Below are 17,937 nucleotides of genomic sequence, written 5' to 3'. Positions count from 1 at the left end.
AAATACTTTTATAGAAATTAATAGTTTTATTTAGAAAGAATGTATTAAATTGGTCAAAAGTGGCAGTAAAGACATTTTTTTATAGTGTTGCAAAAGATCCTGTGGTTTTTGACTTTTTGTTCATCAAAGAATCCTGAAAACAAGATCACAAAAATATAAAGTAGCACAGCTGTTTTCAAAATGATTAATAATAATAATAATGTCTCTCCAGCATCAAATCAGTATATTAGAATGATTTCTGAAGGATCATGTGACACTGAAGACTGGAGTAATGATGCTGAAAATTCAGCTTTAGCATCACAGGAATAAATTATATTTTAAAATATATTCAAATAGAAAATAAATTTGTAATATTTATACTTATTACGTATATATTATTTATGTATACTATTTTATTGTTTTTTTGTTTAGTTATTTTATTTTTTATTTTTTGGACGAAGAGGTAAATGTCTAATTTTTATATTTATATTTATTATTATTATTATTATTTTTTATTTTTTTTTAAGTTAAAAATATATACAGTACCAGTTTTTGGACAGTAAAATTTTTCATATTTTTAAAGAGAGCTCTTCTGCTCTTCAAGCCTGCTTTTATTTGATCCAAAGTACAGCAAAAACAGTAAAATTTTGAAATGTTTTTTTTTAATTTCAAAATAACTGTCTTCTATTTGAATATATTTTAAAATGTAATTTATTCCTGTGATTTCAAAGCTGAATTTTTAGCATCATTACTCCAGTCACATGATCCTTCAGAAATCATTCTAATATTCTGATTTACATTATTATTATTATTATTATTATTATTATGTTGAAAACAGCTGAGTAGAATTTTTCATGTTTCTTTGATAAATAGAAAGTTCAGATCAACAGCATTTATCTGAAATAGAAATATTTTGTGACATCATAAATGTCTTTATAATCACTTTTGATCAATTTAAAGCGTCCTTGCTAAATAAAAGTATTAATTTCAATAATATCTTTTCCAAAAAAATAAAAAATAAATAAATAAGATTATACTGACTCCAAGCTTTTGAATAGTATAGGTAATAATGTTACAAAAGCTTTTTATTTCAGATAAATGCTGATCTTTGGATCTTTATATTAATTAAAGAATCCTGAAAAAATGTACTCAACAGTTTTAAACATTGATAATGATAGTAATAAACAATGTTTCTTGAACAGAAAATCAGCATATTAGAATAATTTCTGACAGATCATGTGACACTGAAGACTGGAGTAACGATGCTGAAAATTCAGCTTTAATCACAGAAATAAATTACATTTTAATATATATTCAAATAGAAAGCAGATATTTTAAATACTGCTTTTGCTGTGTCTTGGATAAAAAAAAATGCAGGCTTAGTCAGCAAAAGAGACTTCTTTAAAAAACATTAAAAATATTTGGACTGCTAGTGTAGTTGTGTTATTGCAAATTATATTATTAATATTAATGTTTTGCATGGAAATAGAGCTTTAAGAGAGTTTGGAGAACTAATTTTCAGTCTCATGTCTCAGATCGTCCAGTACATTGGCGAGATCTGCCGCTATCTGCTGAATCAGCCGAAGAAGGACACGGAGCGCCAGCACAAGGTTCGCATGGCCCTCGGTAACGGCCTTCGCCAGTCCATCTGGGAGGAATTCACCACTCGCTTCAACGTCCCACAGATTGCAGAGTTCTACGGCGCCACCGAGTGCAACTGTAGCCTGGGCAACTTCGATAACAAGGTCTGCCCTCACGAAAGCGCACTTTAGACGGAATGTCTGCAAACAGCATTTGAGTAACACAGTTGTAAACCTTCACAATAGTGGATAATGCTCGTGAAAAAGGAGTTGCGGTAATTTGCTTTGTGTACGTTTTATGAGGGCATCTACAAGATGTTCAGTAATCAAGCACAGGTGGTTATTGGCTATTGACTGCTTTCATTTTGCTTGATAGTTTTTAGTTTAAAAAGCGTGAGGTGATTGTAACATGTTGTTTGGACTGCAGACGGGCGCCTGTGGATTTAATAGCCGGATCCTGCCCTTCTTTTACCCCATCCGCTTGGTCAAAGTGGACGAGGAGACCATGGAGCTTATCAGAGGACCTGATGGAGTTTGTATCCCATGTGGTCCAGGTACAGTACTCACACTCATGCCAAAGGCTTGAATTAACGATTAACTCAAGTTAATGAACAAATGAATAATTAGTAATTAATTATACAACTACTATAAGTCTATTTAATCTTAGCTGTATACGTACACTCTCGTATTGCAAAACTCATCTGCCTGATTATATAATTGAAAAATTAACGATGATATCATTGACAAATTTCATTTCTCAACTGGATAATTGCTTGTATTGTTCCTTAATTATTTTTTTATTTTTTTTTTTATTGGGACATGAATTATCAAATTGCACATTTTTCACATTTTCTTGGTTAAATAAACATTACTTACACTTAGATTTTTACATTACCAATGTAGTCAATATTCTGTTTATTTAAAGCCAAATATGAATCTCATCAAGTGTTTTTTAACATTTTATATTTATTCCTCAATTATAACAATTACGAGGCCAAGCACTAGGCAAGCAAGGCAGCAAGCAACAAAGAAACTGAAGCAATGAGTAATTGAAGCCATTTTGGGGTAATATTAGTTGCAATGGGTAAAAAGAATCATAAAAACAACCACTAGTAATATGATTTAATGGGTTATCACTTTTGACCAATAGGTGGCACTGTTATCAAATCGATGTGGTGTGTTTAGTGTGAGGAAACAATGACACACACAAAGTTTGGTGTCAATATGTCAAAGCTTTCCAGAGATAAAGCCTCTGAGTAATTTTGGCATCATGCCTCACATTTGTTGCATTGATGTACAAAAACGGTTTTGTCTATCGACACAAAATCCATTTTTAACTTTGTTTCAGCGTAGTCTGAAGATGATCTGATGAGTTTTTAAGTAGGTTTTGATGATCCAAGGAATATTTTGAGATCAGTTTCATTACATATACTAATGCAATTAAAAGTTATTAGCATTTTGGAAAATAAATAAATATATACACTACCGTTCAAAAGTTTGGGGTCAGTAAGACTTGTAATAGTCTTTAAAGAAGTTTCTTATGCTCATCAAGGCTGCATTTATTTGATTAAAAATATAGAAAAAAACAGTAGTATTGCAAAATGTTTTTACAATATAAAATAATGTTTTTTATTTTAACATACTTTAAAATAGAATTTATTCCTGTGATGAAAAGCTGAATTTTTATCAGCTGTTACTCCAGTCTTAAGTGTCACATGATCCTTCAGAAATCATTCTAATATGCGGATTTATTATTAGAATGATCAATGTTGGATAATATCAACAGTTGTGCTGCCAAATATTTTTTGGAACCTGTGATTTTTTTTTTTTTTTTTTTTTTTTTTTTTCAGAATTCTTTCATGAATAACAAGTTTAAAAAGTACAGTGTTTATTCAAAATATAAATATTTTATAACAATGTAAATTATTTATTATGAACTTTTAATAAACTTTTAATTATTAACTTAATACATCCTTGGTGAATAAAAGTATTAATTTCTTAAAAAAAAAAAAAAAAAAAAAAAAAAAAGAAACAATAAAAATGTACTGACCCCAAACTTTTGAACGGTAGTGTGTATATATATATATATATATAAAAAAAAAAAAAAATATATTATTATTATTATTATTAAAGATTAATAAATAGTTTATTATTTTTGACCAATAGGTCATTACCAATTGATGTGGCGTGGTCAGTGTGAGGTGACAATAGCACTTACAAAGTTTGGTGTAAATATGTCAAAGTTTTGCAGAGATACAGATGCAGTTTGGCATTTTTCCAGCAAATTTGTTGATGCGTTAAACAAAACCAGCTTGGTATATCGACACAAAATCCATAAATTTTTGCCAGGATGGTCTGAAGATGATCCGAGTCAGATTTGGTGAAAATCGAACTAATGGTCAAAAAGTAGTTGAAAAAGTAGGTTTTTAACATGAATCAAAATGGCGGACAGGAAGTTCAGCCAATTTTGGCATAATTGGTATCAGTATTCTCGGCATGACCCAAGGAGTATATCAACACCAGTTTCATTACAATAGGCTTAAAGAAACGTTATTAGCATTTTTAGAAATTTCATTATAACTTTTGACCACATGGTACTGCTGCCTCCAAGTTTACGTTTTGAGTATCGTCAGGGCATGGTGCCGAATGTACATACCAAATTTTGTAATGATATGCCAGTGCGTTTGTAAAATATAGAATCTACAAACAAATTCAAAATGGCCAACGTCCAGAATGGCTGACATGGGAAACTTGGGTATGGTTTGACTCGACATGCTCCTCCGAATCTAAAGAGACCAGTTATGTGATTTTTTTTTTTTTTTTTTTTTTTTTTTTTTTTTTTTTGGCCAAACCATTCAGATGTTATAGGCAAAAAATATCCAATTTTATCCAATCCAATCTCCTGACCACTAGGTGGCGCTGTGCCCAAACTGTGCAAGTAGCCTCAGGTCATGCTTGTTATAACACACACCCAGTTTGGTCTCAATTCGCCAAACTGTTGCAGAGACATAGCCTCACATCCTTTTTGTGTGTTTTTCGGCAAATTCGTTTGTGCGTTATTCGAAAACGGTTTGACTAATCAACTTGATTTCCATAACTTTTTGTCAGCTTGGTCTGAAGATGATCGGAGCCAATTTTAGTGAAAATCAGACAAACCATCTAGGACGAGTTCGAAAAAACCTTACGATTTTTACATTTTGGTGTTCATTCAACTTGGCATGAGCCAAGGATTCAGAGGAAAAAACGAATTTTTCATCTGAAGTGTACGGTTCAAAAGTTCTTAGCATAAGCATGAGTGAAACGTTGGACAAGTGGTGGCGCTAGAGAGTTTGAGTTGGAGACTCCAAACTTGCTATGGTTAAGAAGAAGAAGATGATTCCCAGTGGTTACAATAGGTCCCATCGCACCTTTGGTGCTTGGCCCCTAAATATATTTTATTTGTGAACTTATGTTCAGCTATTCTTGTTAATGGTTAACTATTTTTGAATTTTTCGGATCATCAGTCATCAAAGCTTGGTAAATATTGGTCACAGACATGGAGATTTAATTTAAATTTCACCAAGCTGTTTACTCACTAAAAACTCCCACAGATCATGTTCTCATATCATTTTAAGTTTTATTTTGATGTAACAAAGTGGTTATATCTAAGTGTGTGAGTTGTTTACTTTTTATTCTTGAATCTTCCCATTAACGCCGTTATATTGTTAATTCAGACTGATTCGCAAACTCCCACGAACACGAGGCAGGATTTATCTACTGAACCAATCACACCCAAACATACCCAGTCATATCCAATCATATCACCAGTTACCTGCTGGTGTCGCTGTTGGACAATGTTTCTTTAAAAACAAATCATTTATAACGTTTTTATATCATTCAACCACTACAGAAAGTGCAAACATATTATTTAAAATCCATTTCCTTATTTCGTTTCTCAGGAGAACCTGGTCAGCTGGTTGGGCGAATCATTCAGAGCGACCCTCTCAGACGATTTGACGGCTACGTCAATCAAACGGCCACTAATAAAAAGGTCGCCCATGATGTCTTCAAAAAAGGAGATACTGCCTATCTGTCAGGTATTGTCTTTTGAAACGCTCTACATAACCGCACTCTTTCTTCCATACGTTCAGCTGGATCATAGCAGTTGTTGGCTTCTTCTCTCTCAGGGGACGTGCTGGTGATGGACGACTACGGCTACATGTATTTCAGGGACCGCACGGGAGACACGTTCCGCTGGAAAGGAGAGAATGTCTCCACCACTGAGGTGGAGGGAACACTGAGCCGCCTGCTGGACATGAAAGATGTGGTGGTGTATGGAGTGGAGGTGCCAGGTAGTCACACAATTCTCACTCTTTTCTGTTTTTCTGTTTGTCTTTCTCTATATTTGTTTTCCCACCTATTACAGTTCATCCTATATAAAAATCACATAAGGAACTATGTTTTCCAATTATCTCGCTTATTAAATGGCTAACTGCCAAAAAGATTGCACACAATATAGTCTTAAGATTCAACTTGAAATGATTTTGTGACAGTAAAGTGTGTGCAGAATTGTTATGTGGTGAACTGTTTCTTTAAATGTTCTGAGTTTTTAAGTATCATGAATCATCGGGTGCCCAGTGAGTGTGTGGAGAAGAGAATAATTAATTTAAACAAAGCTGACTGCGGCAGCTCCTGAAGGATTCTGGGAATGCACAGCCAAACAAAGTCTTCTCTTGGCCTGGCTCCGGTTTTGCTTACACTAGATCTATAAAGGAATGGCAGCAGAGTGCTGAATATAGCTCTGTACATTTGAGACTGCTGCCTGAAAAATACACTTTCACCTTCAAAACAATGTCATCAGCAGATCCGTTGTGGGCCTGTAACATATAGATGTGTAAGTGTGAACATCAAAATGTTTTAAGGCTCTACATGCAAATCGATAAACCCACAATGCAGGAAAACTGTTTATGTGAGATTTTGAAATCATCAGGGGTTTCTTTAGGCTTGGCGTTAGCACAAATGCACATGAATACACACAAGACTGCATATATGTGACCCTGGACCACAAAACCAGTCTTAAGTAGCACAAGTATATTTGTAGCAGTTGCCAACAATACATTGTATGGGTCAAAATTATCGATTTGTTTATATACTTTGTAAGGTTCCTAGCGTAAATATAGCAAAACTTAATTTCTGATTAATAATATGCATTTCTAAGAACTTAATTTGGACAAATTTAAAGGTGATTTTCTCAATATTTTGATTTTTTTTTTTGCAACCTCAGATTCCAGAGTTCACAATAGGTGTATCTCAGCCAAATATCATCCTGTCCTGACAAAGCTTATTTATTTAGCTTTCAGATTATTTAAAAAAATTGCCCCTTATGACTGGTTTTGTGGTCTAAGGTCACATATTGGAAAGCTGACAGAACAACGATAGAAGTGTTTTCATACAAACAGGAATCAGAAAAATGGACAAAGCCATCCATCAGGGTTTACTAAAACTGTACTTTTATTAGGGAAAGGTTGTTTTACAATTTTCAAAGACATAATCGGGGGGATTGAAATTGGAATCCACACAGTTGTAGCATTTTCCCACACAGATTTCGCAACAGATTCAGATTGGTCGTATGAATTTACTGTGTTAGCCAAACAGTTGGTTTAAAAGTGACTTCTCTGAGAGCTTTACTTCATAAATCGCTATGCTGTTAACAATGGACAATTTGTGACTGCAAAATTCTGCTGACATTTTGCTAATGTGACCCAAATGCTATTAAACCAGATGTATTTTATTAAAATAGTTAGCATTTAACTTTTACCAACTTGTAGATGACATCGAGGAGAAAACTAACGGCAGTGGATTTTACTCAGATGGCTGCTATAGTGCCTCTTGTGGCAGTGCTGAGAATGCAACACATCTTTGCATGTGTAGCTATGCAAAAAGAACTCCCTTTTAAAATAAAAACTAGTGTTGTCAATCAATAAAGAAATAACTAATTAATTGCATGTTTTTCTGAAATTAATCACCCACCTAACATTAAAGTTTTTAAACTTTTATATTGCAATAATTTTACATTCAGTCTTCAAATTAATGTAGAAACTACATAAAGACAGTATATTTTTAATATTTGTTAAAAAAAATTATGACTGATACCAGTATTACTGGTGTCTCTAAGAAATTATTTTTTGCTAATATTTAACCATTGACTACAGAAATTCAACATTACAGTATAATTAAGAGCTGTAAATTTTAACATTTGTTAGACTTTAAAAAATAACTTCTAATTTGTATGCACTTAAAACAATCTTCAACTTCGCCCAATATTTACCTGTGTGCTTCAGCAAGTAGGAAATAAACAGAAATTGAATTAATTTGCTAAACCTTAAATATAGATCCTTAAAGCTACAAAAGTTATTGATTGCCTCTTTTTTCTTTTGTTCTTTGGTTAACAGACATCACAGCAGCTGTGTTATTAGCTTATTTGGCTGCTGTTACTTTAATAGAGAAGTTCACTTCCAGAACAAAAATTTACAGATAATTTACTCACCCCCTTGTCATCCAAGATGTTCATGTTTTTCTTTTTTTCAGTCGTAAAGAAATCGTTTTTTTGAGGAAAACATTTCAGGATTTTTGTCCATATAATGGACTTCTATGGTGCCCCTGAGTTTAAACTTCCAAAATGTTCCCAGCAAATGAAGAAGGGTCTTATCTACCTAAAAAAAAATTGCAATTTATATACTCTTTAAGCTCAAAATGCTGAACTGTCTTGAACCGGAATACACAGAGTTCACGCAGAGCTAGACAAGACGAGCATTTGAGGTTAAAAAGTATATAAATTGTAATTTTTTTTTTTTTAGAAAATAGCCAATTGTTTTACTAATTAAGACCTTTCTTCCTCGGCTGGGATTGTTTAGAGCCATTTAAAGGTGCACTGAAACCAAGTTCAAACTCACGGGCACCATTGAAGTCCACTATATGGAGAGAAATCCTGAAATGTTTTCCTCAAAAAACATAATTTCTTCACGACTGAACACCATTAAGTGTTACTTTTCTTAAGAGTAGCAGGGCAGTAATGTAACACAGCACTGCTTTTCTTCCTGTCTACAGTAGATCATAGATCTCCGTCCTTGGACCGGTGACATACGACCTGGCGAGGCAATGATCTCCTTAGCCAGTTTATTTTAATTCATGGTGACTCAGTGTCTCTTTATGCTTATAGGCTTGGATTATGCAGTTCAGCCTCCTCATTACTGGACCTGAAATTGCTCTTGTGTGATGCATATGGATGTTTTTTCTCAGGTGCTGAAGGCAAGGCAGGGATGGCAGCCATAGCAGACCCCGACCACAGCACAGACCTGGCGAAGTTTAGCCGGGAATTGGAGAAGGCCCTGCCGCCCTATGCCCGGCCCGTGTTTCTGCGCTTCCTACCAGAAGTGAACAAAACAGGTAAAATATTGCTTGCTTAACTCAGGTTAGTCTGTTAACTGACCCCTGCTAAATAGTGTAGGATAAAACTGGCAAAGTCAGTCACATTCAATTGTAGAACAGAACTCAAAATGTAAATTCAGAGTATAAAGTCTAGGCTTAATCAAGTTTTCTATTTGCCAGTAACGTATTGGCATTTTCCGTTCCACCTTAAATAATGCAACATTTCATTACTGCCAGATCTAAAGCATTGTTCCCATAACGGGATTTAAAGAGCTGTTTCTCAGCCATTTTTAAGAGACCACTTTCAGACTACTTTCAAGATATAATGAGGGTTTCCATAGGTCCTTTAAGTTTTAACATGTCCTGAAATTAAGTATGTTCAAATTTAGCGTCCTGAAAATTCTTAAATATCGCAAATAGTGTATTAAAAAATATTATTTTATGTGGTCAAAAATTTAGGGACTGAAATGTCCTAATTACACAATGTGAAATGTCCTAATTACACAATAGGCTGTATCTGTAATTTAATTCTACCTTGTCACTGGAAGGAAAGTTTAAGAACATGTTCAATACATAATTTGGATGTGGTTGCACTCTGTTTATTGCCTAATTCATATTTGATATAATGCATGCAGTGCATAGATTGTAAGATTTATTCAGATTTTTATTTATTTTCCTTTTCGTGACACTAATCTGCTGTGATTGGTCGATTTCCCAGTCTGTTGTGATTCCTCTACTGCGTGTAGTGCATGTCAGAAACGGGACGCCCATCATCATTACATTAAACACCCAAAACAGCCATGGTATATGCCTTAGCCCAATGCAAAAACGTATTTATAAAGCACTGCAGTTTGTACAGCAACGTATTGCTGTATTCTTTATCATAACTATAAGTAATAACAATGATAAACATTCACTATTCGACACATTTCTAGACAATAGCAAGTGAGCAGATGTTGCTGTTAGATGGATAGTCAGAGACCTACAAGCTGTGCGGAGCGAGCACAACACACACAACTACATACGCATTTTGCATGCTACTGAGTAAATAAGAGCAACAGTTTTTAAAGGATAACGCCACTTTCAGAATAAACATTTCCTGATAATTTACTCCATTTTTTACTCCACTATATGGACTTTAGTGGTGCGCAACAGATTGAATGTTAAAAATGCAGTTTCAGTTTAGCTTTAAAGAGCTCTAAATGATCCCAGTCGAGGAAATATATATATATATATATATATGTACACACACACTTTTTAACCACAAACGCTCGTCTTGCTCTGGTTCAAAACAGTTAGGGTATATTGAAAAATTCCCAAAATTGCCCTATATCACTGTTTTACCTTTTTTTGTAAAGGGTTTTTAACCCTTCTTGCACGTTAACTTTGTAAACACTGGGTCGGTGCTTCTGCAGCGATGTAGGACGATTTTGAAGTTGGAGGAGAAAATGAGATGAGAGTTTTTAGAACATACCCTAACTGTACCCTAACAGATTTTCCCTCACAGTGCAGAGCACAGCGTCTTCTCGACATGATGCTATCCACACGAATCCACTAGTTTTTGAGGGAGGGGAGGTTCAAGTTTTCCCAGGTCTGCATGTGCAAGAAGTGGGTGGGCAGTATGCTAATGTTTCATGTTGATGTCAACATGAAAAAGCTTGGGATTCATTTAAAAAAATGACTTGTTTTAGTGATTCAGAGTCGACTCTTTCTACTGACAATCACTTTACACAATAACTTTATACAGCACTTTCAGAGCTGTATACACACTGCATGAAAACTAATTTTCAAAAATCCATAAGAGGGGCAAGTTTATTAAAAAAAAAATGTGATCTAATATGTAATGTGAAAAGAGTTCAGCAAAAGGTGGATTCGAACTCGGGACGTTTGCATCAAAAAAAGACTGCGCTACGCACTTTACCACTTGTGCCACTGGAGCCATTGTTTGCAGTGTTGTCTAGCCCAACCACACATTGGTGGGCGTAGTTAGTGGAAATAGCTTCTGCCAACAAGGCAGGCTTTTTGCACTCAATTAATGAAATCTCTTAATCTTTCTTTCTGCAGGTTTTAAATTATCATTTTAAAACCTCTGCAGATACTCTGTGAATACTGTGCCTTTTTTACACAGTCTAACGCTCTTATCAAAATCCAGAAATGAACGTTTTGTACTGTACTGTACTTCCAGAACAAAAATTTACAGATAATGTACTCACCCCCTTATCATCCAAGATGTTCATGCCTTTCTTTCTTCAGTTGTATAGAAATTGTTTTTTGAGGTTTTTCTCCATATAGTGGACCTCTGTGGTTCCCCGAGTTTGAACGTCCCAAATGCAGTTTAAATGTGGCTTCAAACGATCCCAAATGCAGTTGTAAATGATCCCAGCCGAGAAAGAAGGGTCTTATCTAGCAAAACGATCTGTTATTTTCATAAAAATAATACAATTTATATACTTTTTCGCAATTTATATACTCGTCTTGTCTTGCTCTGCCTGAACTCTGTTTTTTTCCGGTTCATGACAGTTAGGGTATGTCGAAAAACTCCCATCTCGTATTCTCCCTCGACATCGTCCTATATCACTGTTTTACCTTATTGTTGAGGGTGTTTGACCTTCTTTGCATGTTCACTTTGCAAAGACTGTGTCGGTACTACAGCGATGTAGGATGATTTTGAAATGATTTTTGAAGTTGAGGGAGAAAATATGATTTGAGTTTTTCAACATACCCTAACTATCTTGAACCAGAATACACTCAGTATTCAGAGAGAGCAAGACAAGATGAGCGTTTGACATTAAAAGAAAGAAAGACATGAACATCTTGAATGACAAGGGGGTGAGTACATTATCTGTAAATTTTCGTTCTGGAAGTGGACTTCTCCTTTAACGTGAGACAATGCATATAAGTTATATTGCATCATGTGCCCAATTTATGGCAGTCTTTCTCTGACATGATTAGGGTTGAATTAAATTTGATGACTGGGGAAGATATAGAATGTAAGTCTCTAAGAAAATCTGAAGTCTGAAAAAAAAAAATTACTATATGAGTCATTTTTATAGGCCCTTGAACTTGACATATGGGTTAAAACAGATAATCAGGCCAAAAAGTGTCCAGTACACCAAGGCACAGTGTAAAAGGGCTTCCAGTCTGCTCTACACTGTCCTGTCCTAAAAGGCAAAAATGCCAAAAATAAAAAAAATCTAAACAAAAAAGAATAGTTTGCTGTTTTTCTTACTTGTGTGTGTATTATTTTCTTTCAGGGACTTTCAAATTCCAGAAGACAGACATGCGACGGGAGGGATTCGACCCTAACGTCGTCTCCGACAAACTCTACTTCCTGGACTGCACTAAGGGACAGTATGTGGAGCTGAATGTAGAGCTCCATCGCAGCATCGTCTCAGGAAAGCAGAAATTATGAGACTACTGCCAACCTCCACTCATTCCCTCACCACCCCGCCTTCAGCAGCCCTCAAACCCCACCCAATCATCACTCCGCCCCTCGTTACCTCAGCAAACACCAGTGAGGGGCCGCAGGAACGCATTCTGGACGCATATTCAAGTCCCCGTTGATTAATTCTCACAGCCCACCTCTCTTGCAACCGAGACGGGACTGAGGAGGCGTTCAGCCAGCCAGCCATTATGAAAACAAAAAAAGTGAAAAATACAAAAAATGAAGCAATTTAGCAAACACGAGTACAAAAAAACAAACAGCAAGGAAAGGCACAAGGACCAAACACACGTCTGTCAAATAGTAAAGCTTTCCCTTTGCCTCAGCTGCACAATGCTCGCCTGGCTTCTGGACTGGGGACTGACAACCGATAATTTTGATGGATTTGACAAGCGACTGCCGTCGTGAATGCGCCCTCAAGCCCTGACCAAAACCATGTGGATCGACGTGCAATACAAACCCAGCACTGGCTGTGCACTTGCCAGCTGCCATGACTTGAACAATGCTGTTTATTTAAATGTACAACATGCACCAAATATATTTAAGTTGTAGAATAGCTCATCATCTATTTACAAGTCATGCTTCGTTGAAGACGTCAATGATTGCACTGCTACTGTGTCCATTTACCTCTCCAGATGTTTAGTATGCAGTGTCAGCATGGAAGCGGATTTAACAAACAGCCCCGTGCGACATTGTGCAGACTTGGCTTTGTGGGTTTGCTTCGTTTAACTAGACGTGAAGACCGTTAAGTTCCCAACGAGGACTCTCTACAGGACACTATTAGTGGACTTTGCATGGAGGACGAATGAAGTCGTGTAATACTCTGGTGCTAAAGAGCAAACATCCTATCTGTCTTCAAAGTGGCGCCAGGACTAAAAACCGTCTTGACAGGAAGAGAACGGAAGCAGAGGAGAATGAAGGGAAAGCGATATAGGCTATTTGTCATCAGAGTTCTAGATTTTCTTTCAGCAGCATGAATGATTGACGCAAACAGAGCACTGTGCCTTACTGTCAGGTCACCAGATAGTGTTATTGCCCTCGTCCTGTATCATTACACTACCTGACCTTAGACGTCTCTTCCATGTCTCTTAAACAGCTAGCTTATTTTCTAGACCTTGCTTGTACGTCCATGAAAATTCCCATCATGCAAAGTGTCCAGCACTACATCTATGGGCATCCTTTCCATTCCATGTGTATTTTGCTCGATCTCCTTTAGCGAACCTTCCTGTTCTCCCTTGTCCACTGACAGCTGATTATTTATTTATATATCGTAGCAAGTATTTAAGTGTGCGTGCACGTGTGATGAGATGATTTTGTGTGACAGCACTTGAATTTCTGCAAGTCACTGTTTTGGCCACTATGTAATAACGTACAGCACAGATGTGGGAAAGCATAAAACTGTTTTGACATTATTTTGGTAACTCTGTCCAAGAACAAGTCTGGGCCATACATCACCACAACATCAAAAAAAGAAAAATGAATATGAACTCTGTTTTAAAGTATTTTGCCATTTATTTTCATTAAAAATAATAATTACACTCCTCCACACACAAATTATCATTACTGTAATGCAAAAAAAAAAACCTTTTACCATAATGACAAAAATCTAATTCACGTTACTACACTGACAATAAAATCACATTCTCTTTATTGTAACAACAAAAAAAAAAAATGACATTCTCAATACCATAATGACAAAAAATCCGACATTATCATAATAAGAAAAATCAAACTTTCAGTACTGTAATGGGAAAAAAAACTCAATAAAATGAATCTTCTTCTCATTACAATTATGGCAAAAAAATCTCATTTTCATTACCATAAAATAAAATTCTTATTCTAGTTACTATAATGACAAAAGTCTTGTTCTCATTACCATAACAACAAAAACAAAATGCTCATTCTCATCACTGTAATGACTAAATATTTTGTTCTTATTACCACAACAGCAAAAGAAACTCATTCTCATTACCGTAATGACAAAAAATCTTGTTCTTATTACCATAACAGCAAAAGAAACTCATTATCATTACCGTAATGACAAAAAAATCTTGTTCATATTACCACAACGGCAAAAGAAACTCATTCGCATTACCGTAATGACAAAAAAATCTTGTTCATATTACCATAACGGCAAAAGAAACTCATTCAAAATCTTGTTGTTATTACTACAACGGCAAAAGAAACTCATTCGCATTACCGGAATGGAAAAAAAATCTTGTTCTTATTTCTATAACAGCAAAAGAAACTCATTCTCATTACCGTAATGACAAAAAATCTTGTTGTTATTACCATACACGACCAAAAAACTTTTCTTTCTCATTACCGTAATGACAAAAAATCTTGTTCTTATTACCATAACGGCAAAAGAAACTCATTCGCATTACCGGAATGACAAAAAATCTTGTTCTTATTACTATAACGGCAAAAGAAAGTCATTCTCATTACCAGAATGACAAAAAAATCTTATTCTTTTACCATAATGGCAAAAGAAACTCATTCTCATTACCAGAATGACAAAAAAATCTTGTTCTTATTACCATAACGGCAAAAGAAACTCATTCTCATTACTGGAATGACAAAAAATCTTGTTGTTGTTACCATACAAGACCAAAAAAATTCTCATTCTCATTACCGTAATGACAAAAAAGCTTGTTTTTATTACCATAACAGCAAAAGAAACTCATGTTCATTACCGTAATGACAAAAAATCTTGTTCTTATTACCATACAAGACCAAAAAAATTCTCATTCTCATTACCGTAATGACAAAAAATCTTGTTCTTATTACCATAACGGCAAAAGAAACTCATTCTCATTACTGGAATGACAAAAAATCTTGTTGTTATTACCATACAAGACCAAAAAAATTATTATTCTCATTACCGTAATGACAAAAAAGCTTGTTTTTATTACCATAACAGCAAAAGAAACTCATGCTCATTACCGTAATGACAAAAAATCTTGTTCTTATTACCATACAAGACCAAAAAAATTCTCATTCTCATTACCGTAATGACAAAAAATCTTGTTCTTATTACCATACAAGACCAAAAAAATTCTCATTCTCATTACCGTAATAACAAAAAATCTTGTTCTTATTACCATAACGGCAAAAGAAACTCATTCTCATTACCTGAATGACAAAAAATCTTGTTCTTATTACTATAACAGCAAAAGAAACTCATTCTTATTACCAGAATGACAAAAAAGTCATGCTCTCATTACTATAAGGATAATAACATCTCATTTTCATTACTGTAATGACAATAAATCTAATTCACATGACCATAATGACAATACAATCTAATTTTCATTACCATCACAAAAAAAATCCTCATTACCATAATGACAAAAAAATGTTTCTCTTATTACCATGACGGCAAAAAAAACTCATTCTCATTACAGTTATGATAAAACAATATTGTTTTTAATACTATAATAGCAAAAAAAATATTTTTCTCATTACCATAACAACAGCGACAAAAAAAATCCTAATTCTTATTACCGTAATGATAAAAAAAATATTTTTTACCATAATAGCAAAAAATTCTCATTCTCATTAACGTAATGATAAAAAAAAATGATGGACCATAAATTAAGCTTAGTACAACAGTAAAAAAGGAACTAATTTGTTCACTCAAAATGTATACATTTTTCTCTTTCTTTTTTTTTCCATTTTTGATGAAGTGAGATTTACCCACATAGCTGTACATGTGATTTAGACTTCAAATGATACTCCAAGCCAAGGGTGCAGTAGTGATGTCATTGGTCTTTTGTCAGCCAATCAGATGCAGTTGTCTCCATCGGCACCTTTTTCTGTTTTTATTTTAGTTGTTTTCACTTACCTTTATCACTTGCATTTTTAAAATAATTTTGTAAAGAATGATGTGCAATGATTTGTGGTTTGAGCTTTATTTCTCCGTTAATCTTGCTTGTTTTTTTTTTTGGTTGTTGTTGTTGTTGTTTTTTTTGGTTCTGGGTGTGTGAACGAGACAAAAAGCACATCTTATGCACTGAGTTATATTTTAGACACAAGATGACGTCTTAAATCTGTGTGTTAGAGTTTGTGTCCTATGACAGCAAAAATCCTCACCAGGAAGCTTTTGCTGAGGCCTCACTTGATTACTTCTCCCAGTTAAACCCAAAATGAAAACTGTCATTATTTACTCACCCTCACGTCTTTCCAAACCTGTATGCTAATGCCGCAGAAAAGGACAAAAAAATCCAAGCGGCTTATTTCAGGTCTGCCAAAGCCATATGATACTTTTATGAGAGAAAAAGAACAGTGTATTATATGCCTATCACTGCAGCTTTAGATGTCCTTCTCCATTTCACATATTTAAAAAGCAATGCCACATTGACAGCAAACCTGGTGTAATAACATAGCAGTTTCAGGCGAGGCAGGTAATCAGTAAATTTCAATTTCAAGTTTATATTTATGCTGAGTTTTGTCCATAGGTTCTCTGTGTGTTCCAGAAAAGAAATAAAACCACAGGTTTGGAATAACATAAAAGCAAGTAATGATGAGAAAGTTTTCATTTTTGGCTAAACCATCCTTTTAAACTCTCCTAAAAAGACACGCACTTGCAGACACACTCAAGCAACCATCAGTTTTAATAATTTTAATGTTTTTGTTCATATATTGTAAAGGCATTAGCAATGTGAAATGCAAAAGCCAGTGCTGTGAATAATTTTGTATTTATTTATTTTTTTAAATACTGAGTTTCTCTTCCACTGTACCATAAAAACAATCCGTTTTCTGTTTTCAGTCCAAACTTCGTTTCAAAGTATGAGTTTGTGTGTGCAAGTGTCATTTTGTTTTTCTTCAAAAGATTGTGACAGTAGGTGAAATGCGAAGTTGTTCTCATGTCCACTAGGTTGTGCTCATTCAGAACATAAACACTCCTTCCTCTTGCTCACAATGGCTGATTTGCAATCCGAAATTGTGTTGATGTCTTCATTGGTGATTATTTTGTGATGGATATGTAACGTTTTATATTTAACTGATTACTTACTGTGGAAGCTACAAAGGACCATTTTCAAATAACATAAGTTTATCTTGTTTTATGGAGCACCAAAGCCAATGTGTTTTGTTAGTCAAGCAGGAAAACTTTTTTCTCAGTTTTGTTTATGAATTGTACCAGTTTGTCACCCTTGTCAAAAGACTGATCATCAGTGCACTTTTATTTTGTCTATTTCTGTTCAGTACTCAGGAACAACATGCAGAGGCAGATGAGAGAAGGGAAACTATGAGTGAGCCGGCAGTGTGTGTGTGTGTGTGTGTGTGTGTATGTGAGTGTGTGTTGATGTAGAGGAGGTGTGTGAGGTGTGCCGCGTCACACTGAAGTCCTCTTGTCTTAAAGACTAGCTGTAAATCATGCTCTTTCAAAACAATGGCATCCAAGAATCAATATTAATAAAAAATATATAAATTCTCTGCAGTCTCTGCTCCTGTTTACTTCATTGTGTCTAATGTTGCAAACCAGCAGAATTGTATGACATCATGGAATGGAAATTGTAACATTTG

General features: G+C 34.7%; 1 protein-coding gene across 1 annotated transcript in view; it reads left to right on the top strand.

Moving 5' to 3' along the window:
- Nucleotides 1–17,847, top strand: part of slc27a4 (solute carrier family 27 member 4) — a 30,913-nt gene extending 13,066 nt beyond the window's left edge. The window contains exons 8-13 of the mRNA XM_051120895.1: nt 1,515–1,724; nt 1,987–2,113; nt 5,498–5,635; nt 5,726–5,890; nt 8,838–8,984; nt 12,221–17,847. Coding sequence (XP_050976852.1) covers nt 1,515–1,724; nt 1,987–2,113; nt 5,498–5,635; nt 5,726–5,890; nt 8,838–8,984; nt 12,221–12,378 — 945 coding nt within the window. The 3' untranslated portion in view covers nt 12,379–17,847. The remainder of the gene's footprint in view (nt 1–1,514; nt 1,725–1,986; nt 2,114–5,497; nt 5,636–5,725; nt 5,891–8,837; nt 8,985–12,220) is intronic.
- Nucleotides 17,848–17,937: the final 90 nt, after the last annotated feature.

The sequence above is a fragment of the Labeo rohita genome, chromosome 10, assembly GCF_022985175.1.
Source record: "Labeo rohita strain BAU-BD-2019 chromosome 10, IGBB_LRoh.1.0, whole genome shotgun sequence".
NCBI classification, from domain to species: domain Eukaryota; kingdom Metazoa; phylum Chordata; class Actinopteri; order Cypriniformes; family Cyprinidae; genus Labeo; species Labeo rohita.
Note: the sequence above shows the minus strand (reverse complement) of the source record. Positions and strands in the feature narration are given on the sequence as shown.